Source organism: Rhamphochromis sp. 'chilingali' (genome assembly GCF_963969265.1).
Source record: "Rhamphochromis sp. 'chilingali' genome assembly, chromosome: 12".
In the NCBI taxonomy this organism is placed as follows: Eukaryota; Metazoa; Chordata; class Actinopteri; order Cichliformes; family Cichlidae; genus Rhamphochromis; species Rhamphochromis sp. 'chilingali'.
In genome coordinates this window covers 30674104-30698335 of record NC_137939.1, presented here as the reverse complement: position 1 = coordinate 30698335, position 24232 = coordinate 30674104, and the positions used below count along the sequence as shown (strand labels likewise).

Sequence of the window (24232 nt, the reverse complement as noted above, 5' to 3'; positions counted from 1 at the left end):
TACCCCCACTGCTTTGATTTTGTCATTAGTGACATTAGTGTAATTGTGTGATCCCTACAGGAGGTCCAGGTAACCGAATGAGTCAGAGAGCAGTGATACGAGGTGGCATACTGACCTTCACCTCAGTGGACGCGGCTGATGAGGGAGACTACACCTGCAAGGCCCTAAACACGCATGGCGAGCACACAGCGCGGGTTTCTCTCCTTGTCCAAAGTATGCACTGTGTTTAAGTGTGTATGCCTTTTTATTTCATGTTTCCACAGAAACATTTTGAGGACTCACAACTATCTGGGGACAAAATACAATGTTCGGGTTTAGGAATAGAGTGGTTTTCTAAGTTAACAGATGATTCCAGTTTCCTGTGATCACAATATGTGTCTTTGAATGTCATGTTGCATTCTTTGGTTAGACTCTAACCCTAGCGGTCTAGGCAACCTACCTCAAGTCCAAGTCAGTCCTCAAAATACAGAAGTCCAAGAAGGTGACACATTGAGGTTGTACTGCAGAGCATCGGGATCACCCACCCCGAAGCTCACCTGGCTGAAAAATGGAGGACAAATCCCCCCTCAGGTGAGCTATATCCATCTTTCCAATGCCTGAAAGAACAGCATTTAATTAAAAACGGTAATCGCATTTATATTCCTTTCTGTATTATCTCTATCTAAAACCTCAAGGTAAGTCCAGTGCCGATGGTAATCAGAGTGTTTATGGCTGTTTCAGCATTTTGACCTCTTAACTTTATTTTTCCCTCCCTTCTGTTTGTCTCCTCCTCTTCTTTTTTTTGTCCTACCCTGTTCTGACATTTGCTCAGGCTATTCCCTCTCACGGTTTCCATCAGTTTAAAAGCAACAGTCTCGATGTGTTACAGAGACGTATTGAGGACCTGCAGGTCTGTCCATCTGTCCACCGTCTGTCTGTTTTGTCTCATAGTTCACATCCATTGTCCTCTACTGACCTTGTCTTCACACATTGTCGACTAAGTGCATGATCAAACGTGTCCTTGATTCACACTTTGTAAACTATGTTAATTTGTCACAGCTGCTCACTAAGTCATTGTGGCATTGGTGCCAAATACATTAAAACCAACTAGCTTGGCCCGGTTGACTTCTTAGTGTACTCGCATGCAGTACCTGTTTTTAAATTATGTTGTAATAATAAAGGCATTCCATGGTGTCCTGTTTTTGTGCTGTCCATATCATACCATCCCTCAAATGTTTGGGTTCTCAGCACCCAGTTGACCCCATCATTCCATTGAGTGTATTAACAGCACTAAGCATACAGTAGGTACTGTAGGTATTTCAGACATATTTTTCTCTATGCCAGGCGTAGCCCTCTGCCCCCCTGCCCAGAGGGTTTTGTGTTAGTCTGGATTCTGACCGGCCCTCCTCGGCTTGACAAGGGCTTCGGGGCCTGTTTAGTTCTGCCTCAGAGAGCCACTGCGTTGTGTCAGCCTTTCCCAGGGGGAGCCGGGCTCTGCCGTGCGACCACGCAGAAATTCTGTATGCTCTAGCAAACAGCTTGCTTTGAAAACTTGTCAATGGGTTCAGACACACATTGAGCCACAGCCCGCCTCAGCCACTGCTCGGTTTAGCCTCCCTCACGGTTGAATGGTCCGAAGCTAAGCAGCTTTGTCCATGGATGCCCTGACACCCCCCGGATACAGTAATCCCTCCCCAGACCAACCCCTTTCTGTTTCTCCTCCCATCTAAGGTGTTTCCAAACTTAATACAAGCTCATTTTCAGCTTTGCTGGGCATCTGACTGCCATGTGGAGTAGAGTACAAACAAGTCAAGTTGCTAGCTGAAAAGTCTCAGGAGCTCATAAATATGTGGTGAAATTGTTTTAAGATATTTGATGGTGGATATAAAGTTTAGACCTGTTTTAAAATGCTAACTGTCACAACCTGTCTTCTCTAAATGTTGTAATTTTTTCATTATTTTGGTGATCAACAACTGTAAGCTGTAGTAAATTTACAGTACTGTGCAAAAAGTTTTGAGTCACCCCAAATTTCTTTATATTTTGCTAGGAAAGTTGAAAATAGGTACAGTGATTTATTGAAATGTGCAAATGTAAATCGAGGTACATTATGTAAGGCAAAAACAGAGTTTGTTCAATTTTAAACCAGCTTGAAAGTCAATAATTGGGAATTGGGACTGAACAATAATACTTGTTCAGTCTGTGCTTATGATTCAACACAAGAAATATTGCTCTTAAGCAACATTTCTTTGTAAATTCTTGAAGCGGTTTGAAGCATCTGTTCCTAAACAGATACTGTTTATTTGCTCTAGATACTTTTTTAGGCCTGGTAAGTGGTACGTGGCTTAAAAAACAAAAATCCTTCCTTTGCAAATGGTCTAAAAGGATTTAAAAAACAGCCAATGTTCAAAGAATTTTGAAAGACCTTCATAAGAGAAAATGGAGAAGAGACCACCTAAAAAATCAAGAAGGCTGCTGGAAGCTTGGGAACAAAATATAAAGAAAAGTCCTCAAGATGAGTGCACAGTGCTGTAATTATCACTGATCATGGACTATTAACAAATCATAACATCGTAGTAAAGCTGGCACTACTTTTTACACTTCCATGTACGATGGACAGTGTCACCAAATTCATAAACAACTGTACAAACTAGAGTAATAACAGCTCTTGTCTCGTCTTTAAGACCTATGCTATAGCGCTTTTGTGTTGCTTTTAGCTAGTAATGTGACTCAATCAGCAATGTTATATTTGTGCTGTTTCAAGGGACACAGGTAAGTAATGTGCTCTGTCAGTTTATGATTTATCTTTGTCAAATATGAGGCAAATATAAGTCAAATAACGCTTGTTTTGTATTGTTTCACAAAAGAATGGTAATGTAGTTTCTAAGTTTGTCTCATTTTTGTATGTCCTCTCCAGGCTCGTAATGACCGCACCGACATCGGTACTCTGTTCATCCCTAATATCAAGGTGGCCGACTCGGGTACTTATATGTGTGTCGGCAGCAACAGCATTGGCTCAAATAGTGCTCCCATTAAAGTCAGTGTGCACAAAGGTAAGACAGCATGGTAGTCAAACTAAAGTCATCAGTGGCTCAGACACAACTTTCAATTTTAATTTCATTTTATTGTGTTTTACTATAAATACTCTGACAGATAAAAACACTGTTCAGCTTAACTATTTATGTTTGTGCCTTGCAGCTGATCATAGCTATAATGTGGTGAGCATCCAACCATCCATAGCTGATGTCCAAGTAGGCCACAATCTGGAGCTCAATTGTTTTGCGCCAGGAAATCCTCCTCCCCCTGTCATCTGGACTAAAGCTAGTGGACACCTCTCTGCCAATCACCAGGTAATCACACATTGTGCGTCATTGTTCCTCCATTTGATAAGAGATATCTTATATGCTAGCAAGGGAAAATAATCTATATAACCTTTATCTTTTCCAGACTGCACATAAATTTGGTTCTTTGACTTAGACTCACTCAACATGCATACAGTACATACTATACAATCACAAGGATCGCGGTTCTTGCCAAAGTCCAGTGTATGCACAACCTACTTTTGTGCCTATCCATTATATCAGTTTTGTCAGCATTTTTATGTCAGATATAGTAATAGTAATATATAATCCTTAGTAATGCATGCACAGTTAGCATGTATTTCAGACAAAAGAACTTTGTAAAAACAGTAAATAGTAAGAAAAACTTTTAAGATTTGGAACGAGACATTACTGCTGACTTTTTTTAATGCTTTAACCACCAGAAAGTTATGCCATCTAGTTCAAGAAAAGGCTGACATTTCCAAAAATGATATCTCCAAAACTAAGCATGTCACACAAAATAATCTAGATGGACACATCTGTCAAAACAGCTGCGAACCACCAAGAAATAGACTTTTCAGGCCTTGTGGTATCTGGCAACAAGATATGAACTGCAAATCCTTTAACTCCCCTAAGTTTCAATGTGATGACAGACTTGTTGTTCCACAGCAGCTCACAGATGCTCAGTTTGAGTTTCATCTGGGGAAATTAGCTGTAGGGTTCATCCTTCCCACAGTGCATCCTGGTGGCATTGCTTCCCCTGGTAAATGTTAGCTGTTCACACGATTTCAAAGAGAAGGGAATCAGCTGGCTTCCTTCAATTGCTTAAAATGTAGTTCAGTCCCTGGTCTGTGAATATGCAGCCCTATATACAACAGCATACTTTATGTTAGTAACTATCATTAAATTTCCCGTAACTTGTGTGAATATATTCCTCAGCTTAACGTGTAATGTTGAGACATAATAATCAATTATATTGGCTTCATTAGTGAGTGGTTATAATGTTTTGCTCATTAGTGTATTGATTTTTTTTCCAGTAGTAAATGTAAGGTGGTAATTTCATCTTGGATGTTCAGTTGAAGCAACTCGATTCCTTTGTGCAGGTTGTGGGCAGTCAGCTACGAATCCTGTCAGCTACTGCAGACGACTCAGGAGAGTATATCTGTCGAGTACAAGGAAACCCCGGCAGCTCTGGATCTCGTGTCCATCAGGCCTCTGTCTCTGTGTCTGTTACTTCGTCTTCTTCACGTAAGTTTGTGTGGCACTGAGAGCCTTCCCTGAAAAAGATATCATACGGGAGCACATGTTCTAAAACCTGTATGGATCTTTCAGCATTGATGGTGCCTTTCCAGATGTGCAAGCTGCCCATTCTATAGGCACTAATGCACCTCCATAATATGAGACATTCAGAATTCAGAATTGTACGTTGAGGAACATTATTCTGAAATTGCTCAAATAATTTTTCTGCTGACTGGCATCCCTCTTTATTTCAGAGAATCTATGAAAAGATGTTCTTTTTAGACCCACTCATGTTAGTGACCTGTTGCTAATTAACCAAATTAGTTGCAAAATTTTCTTCCAGCTGTTTATTTTTTATTTTTTGGTAACACTTAATTTTCCAGTCTTCTTTGCTCAGTCTTTTTTTTTTTTGATTTTCCGTTGCCATTATATTCAAATGATCTAATATTTTTTTGTGAAATAGTAAAATGACTCAGTTTAAATATTTGATTGTTTCCAATGTTCTGTTATAAAGACTGACTGACAGACTCAAGTAATCTAAGAGCCCATTGGGTTTTTTCACATTGTTTAAGCTCACTGTGTTCACCATGCTTGAGATTGACAGTACCAGGGATTTTTATTTGCCAGCATCCGTCAGCAGCTGGGCGAAACAGGGCATTACATGGGAAGGTGTTGTTCTCACTGCTTCACTTCATGAATTAACTTTCCATTTTCAGTTTCCAGTGTTGCCCAGTGTGACCTCAGATTGAATTATTTTCCCTGCAACTATCCCATGATCTCATCCTCATTCACTTCTTCCTTGACTTCAGTGATGTTTGAGTTACTTTCCCAGCTGCCAGTGTAACCCATCACCATGATGAATCTGTTGCTTCATGTTTTTGTGACTAGTATATCAGTTAAATGAATGAGATTGTTCAAAGAGATTTTGTCCAGAGTCAAAACCACTGCTTTCTGCTGCAGGCCAGCAGAGCCCAATCATTGCCATTGAACCCCACAGCGCTGCAGTGCGTGTAGGGGAGTCAGCCAGCTTCAAATGCAATGTGTACAGTGGAGCCCAGCCTGTTAGACTGGAGTGGAAACTGGCCAGTAACAAGCCATTGCCAGGTAATTACTGTGCTCAAACCGCCTTTAAAGAACAAAACCTTCTTAATAACTACTGATTTTATGACATAATTATTTACAATCAGTTACAGCTGCAGTTCACCCTCCATAATATATTCTATGTTTAATCACTAATTTTAAACTTCATTCAGGGAGCTTTTGAGAAAGCGTCCTTTTTATTGTAATAACAAATTGATACTTGCTTATAAATATGATCAATAAATATTCATATTTTCTAGAGTGAAAGCTTTTACAGTGAAACCAAGGGTTTACGTGGGGGGCTAGAAAAACATATTTGAATGTTTTTGAGAGTTTTCTGAGATTTAAGGATAAAAACCAGGGTGTTTTCACACATTTACTATAGTTCTGAACTTTTCTAAATGTTACCACATGTCCACCACGGTTAAATTGGACAATAAAAAATCTTTAACCTGAAAGTTCACAAGTTTGTGAACTTTGAACTTTCAGGTGTCCATATTATGTCAGATTGCTCAAAGGTGGGACATTGAATTCAAAGCTTCTGTGTACTTCGTCCTCCATGCTCTCGTCAAGCAGCTTCTTAGCCTAAATCACACAGAGCATTTCTAGTATTAAAAATATGACTAATACAAAGTATTTTCTGATAAACAAACGTAGAAAATGTTCAGACAGCACCCCAACCTGAAAGAGAAATTCTAAATGAGTTTTCATTAGCACTCTCCTTTCCCGTGAAGTTTTACTTCTTTCAAACCCCACACCGCCAAAAAGGTTCACACTTTTGTCTGTCTTAAAGAAGTAATTAGATACCTCTTTGTACCAGTGAATAAGAGATTACTACTGCTGATTTTGTAGACTGAGTACAATTTTTTTAAATGTCTTCTTCAGTTTTTAAAGCTAATTTAATGTTTCATTTGCCACTGTGTTCTGCAGACAATGTCAAAGTCAGCTCTGATGGTTCTGTTATTACCATTACCAATGCACGCACCATCAACCATGGTGCCTATCGCTGTGTGGCAAGCAACCCATTCGGCATCACGCACACCATAGTGTCTTTGATTGTTAAGGGTAAGCTGCATGCATGTCATTCAGCACTTTATTCAAACTGGTTTGCACGATGGTTCCCTCTAGTGGCTGCTTAAATATCAGCACTCCATACCAATATTGTGCGTATGTACCTTCAGAGGCTCCTGTGGCCACGGTAACCCCTGTCGGGCCTGTACAGATTAGGGTGGGTGAGCCCATTAACCTGGAATGCCAAGCTTCAGGAGATCCCCGCCCCTTGGTTTCATGGCACAGGCTTGACAACAACCGCAAGGTAGTGCTGAGCAGTCCTGTGCTCGTGGAGTCCAACGCAGTCATGCAGGTACTGATATTCTTAGACCACTGTCAAAATTTTCAAACCAATCCAGATTTCTACCTGTTTTCCTAGTTAAAGACCCAGCTTCCAAGTCAGTGCTTGTCTGTTTATTTTAATATTATCTCTTTTAATTATGTCCTTTTTTCAGATACTAGCAGCACGTCCAGAAGACAGTGGCACATATGTGTGTGCAGCTCGAAACAATGAAGGTACTACTGAGACCAGGGTGGAAGTAATTGTCGAGGGAGGATCCCAGTTGCCTACAGTGCCCAGGGCCTTTGTTCCTGAACCGCTTATGATTGTAGTGGAGGGTCAAACTGCAACACTGCGCTGTGAGGCCCACGGTAATGTATTTTGAATTCATCTGAAACCTTTTTATAAATACACTTTGACAGTTTTTATGTTGTAGTACTATAAAAAGGTAAAACCTGTAAAATCAGCTTCATTTTAAGTGAATACTGCAAGAAGTAAACAGTTTGAAAGTGTCCATTTCAAGCCGAGCTGAAAAGAATATATTTATTTCCCTGCTTTGTCTTTTGGTAGGTTTCCCTGCCCCAGAAATCAGGTGGACCAAGCTGCGGTCCCCTCTGCCTTGGCGGCACACGCTTGTGAACAACAGCTTGGTGTTGCAAAACGTTGGCAGACAAGACTCTGGAGAGTACATCTGCAGTGCCACCAACAACATGGGCACCACTAAAGTCACCATTACGTTAGATGTAGAGAGTGAGTGTCTGTATTTCCATTGTTGCTTCTGTAGTCACTTTTCAGAGTCTGTCTGGGTATGCGTGTACTATGGATTTAAAGTAGTTTTGCAGTCTATAGTTAATCTACTGAGTTTTTCCTCTCTTGTCTCTAGCTCCTCCGTATGCCACCTCTGTGCCTAATGATGTGGCTGTGCGGGTTGGGGAGGTGATCAGGTTGCAATGCCTGGCCCATGGAACTCCTCCTTTGACCTATACTTGGACCAAGCTGGATGGAAACCTCTCGCCAAGGGCTGAGGTTAGGGAAGGGGACCTCCAGATAAACCTAGCTACCTCTGAGGATGCTGGAAGCTACAAGTGTGTGGCCAGCAACAAAGTGGGCAACAGTGAAGTGATTGCAAAAGTCACAGTCAGATGTGAGTTAGGCCAGTAGTCTAAAATAAATACCACTCATATTTCTTCTTGTGAAAATTTCTTCTTGTAACCGTTATGTGCTGTGTCACAGCAAAACTTAGACGACAGTCTTCTTTCCTTTTTGTAGCTCCGTTGGCAGTGCGTGTAGCACCACAGGTTGAAGTAAAAGCCCAGGGCAGTGCTGTGGAGTTCACCTGTTCAGCAGCAGGTGGTGTAGAAACCAAGATTGAGTGGCTAAAGGAAGGAGGAGCCCTGCCACCAAACAGCCACATCAAGGATGGAGTGCTCAGGTAATTCGTTTTGGATTGATGAAAATGGAAAAGAAGTCATAATTAAAAACGTGTCAGTATGTGGATGTTTGTGTGTCCTGAAAGTTTAGTCTTCTCATCTTAGTCTTCCCAAAACAAATTAAACATAATAAACTCAAAAGATCTACCTAAAGGTGAGGTGATATTGTGTACTTTGGATTTTTTACAAGTCAACAAATGTGCATCAATTCAGTCATCACATGAATCAATCTCTTAATGCATTTTGAGTTTTCTATATTGTCTCTGTTAAGGTAAATTTGTTCCTACTGAACATTTTTAAAACAAGTTACAATTATGTGATTTTAATTTTAAAGGGCAGATTATGAAAACTGCATATCAAGGAAAAAATATGATGAATTTATGGGGACTATGTTCAGACGTGGATTTGGTGTGCTTGTGTTTATTTCAGGCAGGAGGTTAGTACAGAAGGAATGAGCTAAAAGTAAACTGCAGAGCCTTTGTTCACTGTGATAAATACACTCTCCTACACGACGGTGTAGTTTGTTGATATGTTTGTAATGTTTTTTTTCTACAACAACTGAGAAGCAAAAGTAAAATAATCAAGTCCCTTAAATGTTCTATAATATGTGTTCAAACTTTTTTCCAATCACCTTTTCCTGCAGGATTGAGAACCTAGAGCAAAGCAATGAAGGTGTTTATATCTGCCGAGCTAGCAGCGTGTATGGTCAAGCACAGGACACTGCTCGTTTGACAATCCAAGGTCTGTTACGTCCTTTGTGTATACGCTAATCTATACACTGCTTTATCCAAACCAGTTCCAACCTTATTCATCTTTGTTATTTATTTTTTCCACAGCCTTGCCAAAGGTCATGATCAATGTGCGTACCTCAGTGCAGACAGTTATGATTGGGAACTCTGTGGAGTTTGAATGCCAGGCTGTTGGTGACCCAGAGCCCACAGTAAAGTGGAGCAAAGTCGGTGGGTCTCTGCCACCTCACATTGTAGTGAAGGGTGGCATGCTGAAGATTGAACAGGTGACAGAGGCCGATGCTGGCCAGTACCGCTGCACAGCCACCAATGATGTGGGCTCAGTACAGTCTCAAGTGGTCCTGAATGTCCAGTGTGAGTTCATAATGGGACATTTTTCCCTTTCATCACATAGGCAGATGCTTGCACTTTCAAACATATTAATGACTTAAGCTCCCACTCATCATCATTTCAATTCCTAACTTGTTTGCACAGCCCTTCCTCAAATTGCTGCTCTGCCAAAAACGAAGGAGGTGGCGGTTGGGTCAGATGCAGTCTTGCCTTGTGTGGCCTCAGGATATCCTGTTCCTGATATCAAATGGTCTAAGGTAGCCTAGCAGACATTGTTAAGATAGATTATTGAGGCTAAAGTCTCTCTTTGGTAAAACCTTATTTAAAAAATATGTGCATAGTGTGTTTTATGTACAAATCTTTTTATTTATTTTTTTTGTTTGTTTATGTAGCTTGATAGGGAGCTTCCTGCTAAGTGTTTCCAAGAAGCCAACGTGCTGACAGTTCCTCGGGTCACCCATGAGGATTCTGGCACATACGTCTGTACAGCCTCAAACAAGCAGGGCAAAGTGGAGTCCTTTACTACACTTGAAGTCCATGGTTAGTGTGGGGAGTTGAGATATTAGTAAATAGCTGTGAGTATGAACCAAAGAAAAGCCTGCGTTAACTATAATGTGATTCTTTTTCTTGTTTTTCCTTCCAGAGAGAGTGATGCCATATTTTGCCCAGGAACCTTCGTCGTACCTCACCCTGCCAACTATCAAAAATGCTTATAAAGCTTTCAATATTAAGGTCAACTTTAGACCTGATAACGTTGATGGTAAGGATGTACATACTTAAATCTGCTTTAATTGCATAGTGTATATTTTGCATTACTTTTTTGTTAAATCTTGCGCATTGTTGTGTAGTATATTTTTCATATCTCCTCATGTGTAATTTCACTGCGTCTCCTGTCCCTTCCATCTCTCTCACATCTCACCCGTGTGGTGGGAAGGTCTCATATTGTACGCTGGTGAGTCTCAGTGCTTGAGAATCTCAGGAACTCAAGGCTGATGTTGGCAGTATTGCTTTTTGGCTGCATCAGATTTTCCCATAATGCATCCAGCTCAGAGCTGATTTTGGGGCTGTGAAACAGATTCGACATGGTGCATGGCCAATGTTTTTGTACTGAGTTTTCATTCGTGATTCCAAGAACACATTTGGTAATATTAGATGTGATCAGTATTAAAAAAGCTTACAAGTCTGCTTTCACATCCCAGTCTTGTTCATCCGCTTCAAAGCTATGTACAAATCAGCTGTGCTTCAAATGATTGTATGTATAAGGAAGAACAATATTACAAATGCACATTTGAAGCTAAAGTCAAGCTGCTTTTGCAAGTACAGTAGTTATACTCTCTCTTTTGAATGAATGGGGCATGAAATAATTCAGCATTGATGGAAATCTATCTGGCTCTAATTTTCATCATTGCCAGTTTTATCTTTTGCAACTTATATGTGACATTACAGATTTTTGCTCCACCCATCAGGTAGCAAATTGTAGCAAAAAAAACAAAGCAAAAAAACCCAAAATGAAATAAACTGCAAGAACAATTTGACCATTCTATTAAAATCTTTTGCTTTCATATATTTAGAGGATCAAATATGGTAAAGTTTTTACATAACAGGAATTAATAAAAATGATCAGGTCTTTACAAGATCTTAAAACTATGTAAGTGCAGCCTCAGATTAATGACAAATGAATAACAATTAATTACATGTTTTACAGTATCCTTATTTTTTTTTAACATGTTGATCATCCATTTTCGGTAAAGATAAAGGTAGACATGCAAGATTGCATGTTCGCATTTCACCATGAGCCTCATATAAGCATGTATATTTTCAGCATATAGAGAAAGAAAACAGAAGAATATGCTATTATGATGTGACTGGTTCCATTTTGCAGCCTAGTGATAGGAGGACCGTTTGTAACATGGCTTTGGTTGGCTTTATACTCGTGTCGCCCTAGCATGCTGCTTTACCATCCAGCTTTCACTGGATTGATTCTTTCACTTCCTGTGTGAATGATACTGCAACCAATATCCATCCTAACAAGTCACTTACATATCGTGTAAATACTCTGAAAGCAGTGCCATTAAATGAAGGCACAGCTGAAAAGAGAAATTATGCACCACTGAGACAAGGATATTCTTGAAATAACATCATGTGTTTAAATAAATCTAGTAGATTTATTTGACTTATTAAGATGGATAAGGATTAAGATGTGGGGAAAATTATCTAGAATCAACTTTGTACTAGTGTTGTGTCTTCTTGCTGTGCAGGTATGATTCTCTACAATGGCCAGAGAAGGACTACAGGAGCTGACTTTATCTCTCTGGGGCTTGTGGGTGGCCGCTTGGAATTCCGGTCAGTTGAAATCAATTTACATTTGTTATCATATATACTATTGCTATAATTTAAAAATGGACAGGTGACCTTAAGAAGATGTATGGATTTTTAAAATCTCTGTTATCTTAGGTTTGATGTGGGCTCTGGCATGGCCACCATACGTGACCCGCACCCTATTAAACTGGGAGAGTTTCACACAGTTGAGCTGCATCGCAACCTCACCCAAGGATATATTATTGTAGATGGAGGAGAGCCCATCAATGGCAGCTCACAGGTACTGTCGTTTCAGTGACAGCTGAGCAAGACAGCTGATCCGCTATTTGCACTTCATTTTTAATGCAAGTTAATGTGGTCTTTTTTCTGTTAATAAGGGCAAGTTCCAGGGTCTGGATCTCAATGAGGAGCTTTATGTGGGTGGTTATCCCAACTACACACTCCTCACCAAAACTGCTGGAATTAAGACTGGTTTTGTGGGTAAGATATCCCATGCTTTACTAAATAACAGAACTACATTGTGGAGAAAGGTTCTGTATATATGTGTGATGATTTGCCCTTACTGAGTGTTGGTACCATGCAGGCTGTATTCGTCAGCTATTCATCCAGGGTGAGGAAATCATCTTTAAAGACCTTGACCGCAGCTCTACTGGTGTGACAAACTGTCCTACCTGTGAAGATAAACCATGTCAGGTCAGTTAAATCTATCCACATCTTTCTTTGTTTGCTGTTTTATTTTATTATAACTAGTAAAACAAATTGTAATATCCTGAATTAGAATGGAGGGATGTGTGAGGATTCAGAGGCTAGTTTGTATAAGTGCAGCTGTCCCAGAGGATTTACAGGCAGCAACTGTCAGCACCACTCTTCTCTCCACTGTCACTCGGGTAGGTGTGAATCACTAATTGACCCCACATTTGAATCAAAGTATCTGAATATTCCTAATGGAATTATTATAAACGAATAAAAGTGTTGCACTCATCATTTTTCACACCTTTTTCAGAGGCCTGTGGACCAGATGCTACTTGCATCAACCGCCTGAATGGCCTTGGCTACGACTGCCGCTGCCATCTTGGCAAATTTGGGGATAAATGCATGGATGGTAAGTTGAAATATACCTTTGTCTTTTATAAAAACAGAAAAATCTAGCTGTTATGACATATTTTTACAATGGTCATGATGAAAATGTAAGGTACATAGTGATATGCAGATATAATTATTTATAACACTGCTATAAGAAATTAAGTTTTTTTTTTTTTTATTAATTTCCTCCTAGGGGAACTGGTTACCACGCCACTGTTTGATGGTGAGGAGTCATACATCGCCTATCCTCCTCTGACCAACATCCATGATGACCTGCGTGTTGAGCTGGAGTTCAAGCCAGTGCAGAGAGATGGCCTGATCTTCTTCTGTGGTGGGAAAAAAATGAAGGTGGAGGATTTCGTCGCCATTTCCATGGTGAAGGGACATGTAGAGTTTAGATATGAACTGGGCACAGGTAAAGAGAAATCATATTTATTTTTTATTTCAAAATAAGCAACTGTACAATTTAGGTAGTGATACAGTCCCGATTAAAAGTTTAAGTCTACTTGAAAAATGGCAAAAAATCGTATTTTGCATGGTTGGATCTTCACAAGGTTCCAAGTAGAGCTTCAATGTGCAACAAGAAGAAATGGGAGTGAGAACAAAAAAATTTTGAGCATGCAATTTCTTGAAAACAACACTTAAACTGAAACTGTTTTACAGTTGATTAAAAGTTTAGAAAAGTAGCTATAATATATAGATATTGATTGTAAATATCACTCCATGATATATAGAAGTTATAGAAATGTTAAATCAATAAAAGTGGCACTCTTTTCTTATTGTAATTAGTATAAAATTAAACTTAATAGTTTTTGTATTTGTCTTTCAGGCCAGGCGATACTTGTCAGTCCTGAGCCAGTCTCTCTGGGGCAGTGGCACAGAGTTGTGGCTGAGCGGAACAAGAGGGATGGCCACCTGAGGGTCGACCAAGGTCCAGTGGAGAGAAAGACATCTCCGGGCAAAGCCCAGGGCCTCAATATTCACACCCTCATGTACATAGGAGGAGTGTCCAACATGGACATCCTGCCTAAGCCTGCTAATGTCAGTGACATGTTTAAGGGCTGCATAGGAGAGGTGAGATCTCTGTGTACTAAAAATGAGATGTGGTTACACAATATATTTGAACACGTGGAAGCTTGAATTAGTTTGTATTACATGCTTAGGTTTCCATCAACAACAAGAAGGTGGATTTGTCCTACAGCTTCACAGAGAGTAGATCTATCAGTAAATGTGTGGACAGAAGCCCATGTGACCGGCGGCCCTGTCTGAATGGTGGTCACTGCATGTCTAGTGCTGAGTATGAGTACCAGTGCCTCTGTAAGGATGGATTTGAAGGTGAGTGCTTAAAAGAAGACATAGCAAATGTCACATGCAATGTTCCCTCTAAGCTGTGTTGCGCACAAAAAGAAATCTAACCTGAATTGAAATTAAAATAAATAGTGTTAGTCAGTAAGTGACTGGCTGCTCCAGTATGGGTTTAGAACGATATCACCTTATCCCATAGTCCAGCCAATAATGCGATTCACATTCGTATATACGCAGCTAATCAACGTCGTTGGCAGGCTATGACAGCATCCTTATGTGCCGACACCGGTATTTTAGCTAGCAAAGCGTGGCTGATGTGGAGTGAAGCCACGTTAATGACGTGTACAACCATTGGAGATGTGAAAGTGTGGACTATAGCACAATTGAAAAACTATAACAGTTTTTCAATTGTGTTGATAGGCCACGTAAAACCATAGTTATGATAAAAAAATATATGCCGTGTTTGTTTATTTCCTGAATACTATCGTTATTTATATTTACTGCGGGAAGAAACGGTAAAAATGGCGTTTTATAAGGAAAACGCTTGAAAGCGCTCTCCGCCTGTGAGCAACCCCCCCCCCCCAGCCTTTCCTATTGGTGGAAAAATGTACTATCAATCAAAAAATGATATGACAACATGGCATTTAGTTGTTTAGGGAGAGAGAAGTTTTAGGAGTTGCAGCGGTGTTTTGAGATGTGAGAGATTTGCAACGTTTAGCTTCTTGTGAAGTTAGTGTGTAGTGTAGTCAATAGTTTTGTTGTGTGTGTCAGAACAATGAGGCGACTGCTAAATGTTACAGGTGTTACAGGAGTGATACATCTCCTGTTGTCAGGCCTGCAGGTATCAGGCTTGTGATGTTCCCCTTTATCTCATAGTGGACAGAAATCTTTTTTGGGAGTGGCACAAATAATTTGTGTGGCATCAAATTTGATGCAGAACAGAACACCTGATTGTTCTGTAAATAGTTTGAAATGTTTATTTTTAGGGAAACAGCTGCAAAAAACTTTGTTTGCAAAACTCAGTTACTTTTTTGAAGAAGTAACCTGTTTGACCTGTGACCTTTCTTGACTCATGATTGATATGTGACCCTGCAGGTGAACGGTGCGAGATAGTGAAGGACGCGTGCCATAGCAATCTTCATTGCCAGAATGGAGGCATCTGCATCAACAGCCAGTGTGTGTGTACACCTGGGTACACAGGTCTCAACTGTGAGGAAGTATTATCAGGTGAAATACTGCATGTTGTCATTAAACCAGTCTAAACCAGGAGCAAAAAGCGACTCATATCTTCTCACGTTACACTGCTTAGTACACAAATGTATATCCTTTAGACAAAGCCACACATCATCAAAGCAAAAATGGTTGCACACACAGTCACAAACATACAGCACATGTGATTCAAATTTTCCAAAAAATAAAGCCCATTATACATCAAACAGTTTGCTCCCAGCATGCAGTGCTGGGAGGGTTAACCCTAAATGATTACACGTGTCTTACTCCTGCACTCTCACCGCTATATCCTGCACACACAGGCCAGGTCGTCAGCTTCCCAGAGGCCCTGAGGAATTTGGAGTCTAGCGAGGCGAATGGTACAGTATCTAAATATTCAGTCTGCCTGATGCGACCGTGACTAACAGGGCCCTGTCTGAGTTTGAGGGGCCCCATGTCCCTTCAAAGCTCCACCTGAACTGTCTTTTACCTAACATACATGCCCACAAAAACACAATCCAAGCGTCTTTATTCTCACCAACAACTGAGGCTATCATTCCCATTGAAAGTTGGGAGAGGGGAATTCTGCATTTAAACTAAGGGGTAATAGGGTGGTAGCCTGCATTTGGGAGCTAAACTAATATATGCACTCTGCATTGGAGTTGCACCATTTTCATTCTGGAAGTGATAGAAATGTGGAATTCCCCTTGTTTTTCTTTTCCTCTTTCACTCTCATTATGCCTGTGCCTGTAAGATGGATACTTACAAATACAATCTTGTTTCTGTAAACTAAAAACCTGCCTGTTTGTACAACCACACCAAAAAAAAAAACCTAAAGCAAAACACTTGTTTCCTCTTTGAAACTAAGTCAGGTCATTGAGTCTGCTCCATGTCAGAATATTTGTGGTCTCACTAACAACTTAAAGTGTCTGCTGAAAGTACAATGTGATCATTGTTTGGTTCAGTCAGAATGTATTTCAAGCATATTATGTACTCAGTGGCATATGTGCATGGTGCCATGGCTGTGAAGATTTTTGTCCGTAAGAGCAAGAAACGGTCAATAATTGACTCATGTGATGGCCAGTGTTGACACAAGTCTGCATCTTGAAGTTTTGTTGTTCTACACTTTAAAAAAGCAGTATTTGCATATGCATCATTATCTTCTCATCTTTGAGAACATAATGAAATTTAAGCAGTGGCATTTCATTGCATAGGTGTGTTAAAGTGTGACTTTTAGAAAGGTCTAGAAAGGCTTAGAGGTTCTCCGGCATCCCTTTTTCAACCCTACGAGTTCCCCTTGCATTGACATGCTGAAAGACCACAAAACCCTGTGGTCTTTCAGCACCCTTCAAACTTGAAATGCAAGAGATCAGAGAAAATCAACTGCAGTTTTCAAAACTCTGTTGAATTTTCTCAGCAAGTATTCGTCCACACATCAGCCAGCCCATCCTTCAGCTCAGATGAGCTTGAAATAGTTGAAGGGAGCTTTTTGGGAAACCACTACAAGGTAGAGGATTTCCTCGGAGAAGGGGGCTTTGGTATTGTAGCCAAATGCCGTGATACTAAAACCAACCAAGCTGTGGCTATTAAAGTGAACAAGAACCGCACTGATATTCTGGAACAGGCAAAAAAGGAAATTTTCATCCTGGAGCAGCTGCAAAGGTTGGATCCAGATGCCGCCAACATTGTTCAATGGAACGGCTTTTTCCTTGACAGAGAGCGAGTTTGCCTGAAATTTGAACTCCTACGTAGATCAATGCCTGTGGGACTACATAGGGGACCCGGATAACCGGCGTCTCCCCATAAGCGAAGTCAGGCCAATTTTAGGTCAACTCACAAATGCTCTGTCCCACCTGGGTTCTTTGGGAATAGTGCACGCTGACCTCAAACCTGGCAACATCATGGTTGTAAAACGCTATGAGTCTCCAGTCAAAGTCAGACTTATAGACTTTGGCCTCGCATGTCCTGCGTCTGCAGTGATGCCTGGTGACCGTGTGGGGACGGTTGGTTATAGTGCACCTGAGGTTATGCTTGGCCTTCCTTATAACGAAGCATGTGACATGTGGTCTCTGGGGCTGGTGGCTGTTGAGCTTGTTACAGGGGTGCCACTCTACCCTGGAAAAAAATATTATGATGTTTTGAAATTCATCATAGAGACTCAGGGTCAGCCACCAGATCATGTTCTCGATTCTGGCGTGTATACTGAAGACTATTTCACAAAAGACAACTACAACTACAACCAACAGCGCTGGACATTTAAGACCGCCCAACAATTTAAATACGAGACAGGATATGAATCTTTGGAGACAAGATACATAAAACTGACACGTCTGGATGACCTCGAACAAATAATGATGTTTAGACGAGGACCAGAAGATGGCCAACGCTTATTTGTCAGACTAATTAAAGAGATGTTGGCCTTGGATCCACACCAGCGGATAACACCCTCTCAGGTTCTACGGCATCCCTTTTTCAACCCTGGCCTCTCCAACAGGTTCCCAAGTATCAACATTGAAAGACCATACAGAGTCAACTCTCCAGCATGGCATCTTCCACCCTGGACAAAAGTCATAAAAACACAAACTGGGGTTGGAAAAGGATATTAACAGCAAATTACACTGGAAATATTAATTAAGCTGCTCCAATAATTATCACTTTGGCTTTTTTTTTTTTTTTTAATTTTCACTCCCCCCACCCCAAACAGTCGCGGCAGATGACTGTCCCTTCCTGAGCCTGGTTCTGTCGAAGGTTTCTTCCTTTTTAAAGGGAGTTTTTCCTTCCCACTGTCGCTAAATGCTTGCTCATAGGGAATCTTCTGATTGCTGGGGTGGCCAAAACTCTGGGGGAACTAGCAATTCTTGTGAAAATTAAAAAAAAAAAAAGCCTACCAATATTCAAAGCAGAGCAGCGGACACCTTACCATCACATCAGTCCTTTAATCCGACCTAAAACACCATGTTTACAGAAATAAATTCCATACAAATTGGAACTAAATTGTTGTTTTTGATTGTTTATAAATATATATACCCTTCAGCCTCCTAGTAGACATACCTGTGTTATAAATGTGAAACTCCTCTGATTTTCAGAAAAGTTGACCTCTGACCTTGAAGTCAAGGTCACTGAGCTTTAAGCTTCACAGAGATTTTCAGTAGATGCAACCATGGTATTGATTTGAAAAATCGACACAATCACAAACTTGGATGTCCACCGCACCTCGCCATATACCAAAGATTAAGAGGTGTTTTTTTCTAGGTTTTTATAAAGATTACAAAACACAAATAACAAAAATGCCAACGCTATTGTCATTTTTGACAACGCTATTTTGATGTTGTCTAATGTAGCGCAAAAAAAACAAAACAAACCCAAAACTTAATAAATAAAGTAAATAAGGTATATACTACATAGTATACAAAATTTTAGTGGTCCACAATGGGGTCAATGAACAGAATGAAGGAAGTAAGTCTTTTGACAATGGTGTGAAAAAGCGTTTTCCTATTTATTTGTATGTTTGTCACACTTAAACATTTCAGATCATCAAACATTTTTTTTCTTTTTTATGTAAAAAGAAAAATCCTTTAACTGTCCAGTTTTCTTGATGTTATGATGCTTCTACCACTGGTTTGTCATTAATAAATCAGACTTTGGCTGCTGCAGCAGAAAAAGACAAAGAGAAAATGTAATCACACAAATCAGAGGTGCAGATTTACACTTTACCTGAAACAGAGCAAAAGTGCTTTTTAAATAGGTTAATGAATATTAAGTAATATAGGCTAGATGTCTGGACATTACTAGTTTCGTTTGGGCCTTCTGGGCCATTAGTCCTCTGGCTTATTGCCAGTTACCAGCCAAATAGCTTGTGTATTTTATTATCTTAGTGTGTTAAAGATTCTAGTTCTTATTCTGGTCAAACTGTGCTTCATTATTTGTTTACAGCACAGCTACAGTTCCAGGTGACTTCAAGTATACTACATGTCAATGGCCAGCAGCCTGTATTCAGTTTGAATATTGCTGTAAATGTACCTGGATCTGTTTCTATTGGGTTGTGAATTTAGTCTCACTGTTACATCCAACTTTTAGAGTGGGATAAAGACAAAAAGAAACAAGAGAGAATGGATTTGTAGTTAGAAATCCAAAGTTGCTTCTGTTTTGCCCACACACATTGATGATGATTTCACATCACTAAGCAGGTTATCAAATGTGGACAGAATGTTAGCAGAAGCTTATAATTCTCATAAGATTCTGTTTTTGTGTCATTCAATACAATGTGTTTATGTGTGACATTCTGATATGAATCATAGTATCTTAAGGAATTCCAAAAATGGCTGCCAGGACAGCTGCCACCACACTGATGTGACACACTACAAATCAACTCTTTGATGCTCTGTGCTGAGTCTGCACAATAACCTGCACTTAAACATTCATTTAATATCACGTACACATATACACATACTGTCCCTCAAGAAGACACTGAGAAAAAATAAAGAATAACATTGAGACTAACTTTGCCATAAGTCATAGGTGTCAAACTCTGGCCCGCGGGCCAAATTTGGCCCGCAGCCTAATTACATTTGGCCCGCGAAGCCATACCAAATTACTATTAGAGCTGGCCTACTGGTATTATACAGCTAATATATATATTGTTTGGTATTAAGCTTTGCTTGTTCCATATTCAGTTTTCCAGCAAAACTTATTTGAGTCCATAAGAAAAGATTCATTCTTATATCTGGAGGAAGATTTTTTTTTCAATAAATATTAATGTTAGCCCGCGACTTTGTTCCAGTTTTGAATTTTGGCCCACTGTGTATTTGAGTTTGACACCCCTGCTGTAGAGCATCCCTCCATGGATATGCCGCCCAAGACCATCACTGTGCACCGGGTGAACCTGCTCTCATCTGTGAAAAGCACAGGGCGCGGTGATGGACCTGCCAATTCTTGTATTCTTTGGCAAATGCCAATCGGGCAGTGGTCCCAAAAGTGGATGTCGGGCACTCAGACCATCCTCATAAAGTCTGTTTCTCATTGTTTGATTCACATCGGTGTCCTGCTGGAGGTCATTTTAGGGCACTCTGGCAGTGCTCAGCCTGTTCCTACACAAAGGAGCAGATACCAGTCCTGGTGATGGTTTAGGGACTTTCTACGGCACTGTCAAGCTCTCCTAGAATAACTGTATGTCTCCTAAAGTCTCCTGCATGCTCATGAGACTGTGTTTGGAGATGCAACAAACCTAGCAATGACATGTACTGTGCCATCCTAGATGAGTGGGGCTACATGTGCAACATCTGTACAGTCGAGGTATCGCGCTAAATGAAAACTAAAAAAATAAAATTTAAATCAAGAGGCAAAAAATGTCAGTGAGAAAAAAAATTCCCTGTTTTTGGGTTTGTCTCATTGTTGAGTAGCTGCTGTATCTACCAGACAAATAAGACAGTTTTTTAAAAAAAAAGCCTGTGGTTACACTATGGTTACATAGTGTTTTTTTCTGTCGAAGAATGGGACTGTAGAAATTGTCTAGAAATGTTGCATCTAATCAAGTCTGTTTTACCAGGAATTCTCTGTACTTTTACCACTAGAGGGCACCATAAGTTCAAGTGAAGGTGAACCAGCTTTACTGTGACTTGAATCTGTTTTTATGCTTATTTTATTGTATTTATTGCAGATTCACCCTATCAGTATGCAGCTCATTTCAACAATAATGGATACATTGCACTTCCTAAATCCATTTTCCCAAGAAGGTAAATAATTTGTTTTCACATTTAGTGAATTTATATGAATTAATATAATGATGAAGTGAAATTATTATTGTGGTGCTGTTGTTTTTTACTGTTTAAGTGCCCACGATTCACCAGAAACAATTGAAATGGAGATCAACACCAGCTCCTCTGATGGCCTGATCCTATGGCAGGGAGTGGTGAGTCCTGGTTCTGCCTAGTTCTGTGCCTTATATTCATATTTCTCCTCCATGTTTTCATTCCCAACCTAACTTTGCTACTGCACTCGAGCACTCTTAATCATCACTGTGACTGTAAAAAAAAGAAAAGAAAAGAATTGCTGCCATTTTCATAGCATTTCATGTCATTTATAGACTTCAGTGCGGTCGGTAATACATAACTGATGCATTACTACATCTTTCATCATTACACTATCAAATCTTCTGCTGAAGCTATGTCATTGTCAGGCATGCTGACTGTAAGCCTGGCACCCTCTGACACCACTAAATAAATGCATGTTGCTTCTCTAACTCACCCCCTCAATTTTCCTCAGGAGACCAATGGTGCACGCATTTTGCGAAAGGTGCATGCTATTAAAAAGGTATCCACTTTTTTTTTCCCATCTGTGCCAAATGAATTGTATCTTTGTTTGTAAGGTACTATATCATCAGTCCTCTTTTGACATTGTTAGTTTGCATGGAACATTTTGTGTCACTGCCAGGAATGATCTCACTACACTGGTTCATGTTTGCTGTTATAGCGCTTGTTCTGCAATATGACCACAGGTCAGCTGGTCCGTGTTCAGCAATTCATACACAGTCACACAACAAGCTGTGACCTTGTTGTGACCTAACATATTTAATTCCAGGAACCTGGAGAACATGGCAAACGCAAGGACTTTATTAGCCTCGGCCTACAGAATGGACGCCTTGTTTTCAGGTAGGTCTGTTCTGAAATTCTCTAAATCTTCTGACATGCAGATTAGGAAAAAATGTTTACAACTCATAATTATGGTCATGATTTGTATTATCTAGTTACCAACTGGGAAGTGGAGAGGCACAAATCTTTTCCGACAGGTCAATCAATGACGGCAGATGGCATAAGATCACAGCAGTCAGGTATGATTGCATTTCATTATCCTGCAGTCATTTGCTTTTACATTCTAGATGTATTTAATAAAATAAAGCACTATGAGTTGTGGTTGTCTTCTTTCATCAATAGCTACTTAATTTTCTGTCTCAGTAGAATACATCTATTATTTATATCAAATGAACGTATACTTTTTGTACTATAACTTGTAACTTCTGTAACTTTGTCAGATTATCTGTTGTTGAAAAGGTTGATTATTAACCTGTGGAGTTCCATAATTTCTTGAATTAACTTGTGTTGTGTGGCTCTTTTCTCACAGAACTGGAAAAGATGGCTATATCCAGGTTGATGGAGGAGCCAAGCTACATGGACAATCTAAAGGCAAAAGCCTCATGGTCAACACCAAAGGCAGTATATATCTTGGTGCGTAGAATGGCAGGATTGAGTCCACAAAGTGACAAAATATAGATGGATTATTTGAAAAAACAGGACTAAAATACTGCACAATTGAATACATTCATTCACAAATATAAGTTAAATAATACATGAATAGTGATGAATTAATAATAAATAATAATCCATTCTTCCATTTTCTTAACCGCTTGTCCAGTGCACAGTCACAGGGGGGCTGCCACTTATCCCAGCTGTCATTGTTCAAAGACAGTCAGATAAATAATGAGTTGTAACACAAGTCAGAGGATTTTCTGGCTACTTAGTTTCCCTGAAAAAAATTGAGCTTTTCAGAGGCATTATTGTGTCAAAGTAGTTCACATATTTTTCCTGGCATGCAAACAATTTTCACACAATTCTTTAGCCTTCATAGCATTATCGTTACCTTTTAATTTTTCTTGGTTACAATGGAAATAGTTTCTCACTGTGTTTATCTATCATCTAGCTTTATTCCAGTATGTCAGTTTCAGACATGCTTTTCTTCAATATTTGCAAATCAATAAAGTTACCTATGTGGGTGTGATTCCATGCAACAGGTGGAGCCCCGGGTATGACTGCCATGACAGGAGGGAAGTTTTCATCAGGAATGAAGGGCTGTGTGAGGAACCTGGCACTGATGAATGCTCGGCCAGGACAGCAGCCAGCCCAGGCCATTGACCTGCAAGCCCACGCGGCCCATGGCATCAACGTGCAGCCATGCTCTTCATAGACTGCTGCACACACGTACACAAACACACATAGAGACTTTGAAGAAACATCACACACACACACACACACACACACACACACACACACACACACACACACACACACACACACACACACACACACACACACACACACACAGCAAACCTACACAAAAAGACTTACACAAATAGAGCCTGACACATACTTGGTGCTTTGCTGCTACCAAAAAAAAAAGATTACACAACAAGATGCATTTATCTGTGTGCAGTAAAACCAAAAAAAAGACAGAAAAATTCAGACAATATTAACACGTCTTCTCTTCCTCGGTGTTGTATTCTTGATGAAGGACTATTAACACAGGAAAACCAGTACAGTTTACATACTTCCAGCAGTAGAATTAGCCATGAGAAAAGTAAAACATATTAGGCCTTCTACGATGGGTCAGATCCTAAGGAGGTGGAGATGTTTTTACAGCACTGAATTTTTATTTATATACATATGATTATATATATTATATTTGTGGGGGGAAACATGCAAACTAACCATAACTGCTCTTCATCTTTCCTAGAATTGTTTCTGGGTTCTAGTACTCTGTGTCCTGGGCTTTTTAAAGGCCTAACTGTATTAATACCTGAAGACTTTTAGGCCTTCTTTCTTCACTTCTGTAGAGGAACCTTTTCATTGCGAGCATGCTTACAGTCTTTCCTGAACCGTTGGGAGAGGAGTGCACATGGTCACAGTCACTTGCAGCTTCAGCACACAACTCAGGACGTCAAATACAAAGGATTAAAAGCTAAGGATATAAGTACCGCTGCTTCAGCTTGGCTTATTGTTGATTCACTAGTAATTTGCAGTGCTTTTTGTCTTCTGTCTATATATATTTTTTATTTTTAAAGAAAGAAATCTTGGTGCTAAGGTGAGACATTAA

At 39.9% G+C, this 24232-nt stretch overlaps 1 protein-coding gene across 15 annotated transcripts in view; it reads left to right on the top strand.

Annotated features, from left to right (window-relative positions):
• hspg2 (heparan sulfate proteoglycan 2) overlaps positions 1-23463 on the top strand; it is a 94464-nt gene extending 71001 nt beyond the window's left edge. For 11 of the 15 annotated variants that reach the window (XM_080899656.1, XM_080899654.1, XM_080899659.1 and 8 more), the window contains 36 exons: positions 61-213; positions 410-570; positions 812-889; positions 2894-3029; positions 3175-3326; positions 4400-4544; positions 5496-5639; positions 6546-6680; positions 6797-6978; positions 7121-7316; positions 7516-7695; positions 7829-8089; positions 8215-8377; positions 9019-9116; positions 9212-9478; positions 9599-9711; positions 9847-9994; positions 10098-10214; positions 11713-11797; positions 11909-12053; positions 12151-12253; positions 12357-12466; positions 12552-12660; positions 12777-12875; positions 13050-13271; positions 13686-13930; positions 14020-14191; positions 15257-15388; positions 15694-15750; positions 21027-21102; positions 21200-21278; positions 21632-21679; positions 21947-22017; positions 22113-22196; positions 22487-22590; positions 23154-23463. In XM_080899656.1, the coding sequence (XP_080755782.1) occupies positions 61-213; positions 410-570; positions 812-889; positions 2894-3029; positions 3175-3326; positions 4400-4544; positions 5496-5639; positions 6546-6680; positions 6797-6978; positions 7121-7316; positions 7516-7695; positions 7829-8089; positions 8215-8377; positions 9019-9116; positions 9212-9478; positions 9599-9711; positions 9847-9994; positions 10098-10214; positions 11713-11797; positions 11909-12053; positions 12151-12253; positions 12357-12466; positions 12552-12660; positions 12777-12875; positions 13050-13271; positions 13686-13930; positions 14020-14191; positions 15257-15388; positions 15694-15750; positions 21027-21102; positions 21200-21278; positions 21632-21679; positions 21947-22017; positions 22113-22196; positions 22487-22590; positions 23154-23326 (4943 nt within the window). In that variant the 3' untranslated portion in view covers positions 23327-23463. The remainder of the gene's footprint in view (positions 1-60; positions 214-409; positions 571-811; positions 890-2893; positions 3030-3174; positions 3327-4399; positions 4545-5495; positions 5640-6545; positions 6681-6796; positions 6979-7120; positions 7317-7515; positions 7696-7828; positions 8090-8214; positions 8378-9018; positions 9117-9211; positions 9479-9598; positions 9712-9846; positions 9995-10097; positions 10215-11712; positions 11798-11908; positions 12054-12150; positions 12254-12356; positions 12467-12551; positions 12661-12776; positions 12876-13049; positions 13272-13685; positions 13931-14019; positions 14192-15256; positions 15389-15693; positions 15751-21026; positions 21103-21199; positions 21279-21631; positions 21680-21946; positions 22018-22112; positions 22197-22486; positions 22591-23153) is intronic. The other 4 variants (XM_080899657.1, XM_080899652.1, XM_080899658.1 and 1 more) reach the window with 3 other exon arrangements.
• Positions 23464-24232: the final 769 nt, after the last annotated feature.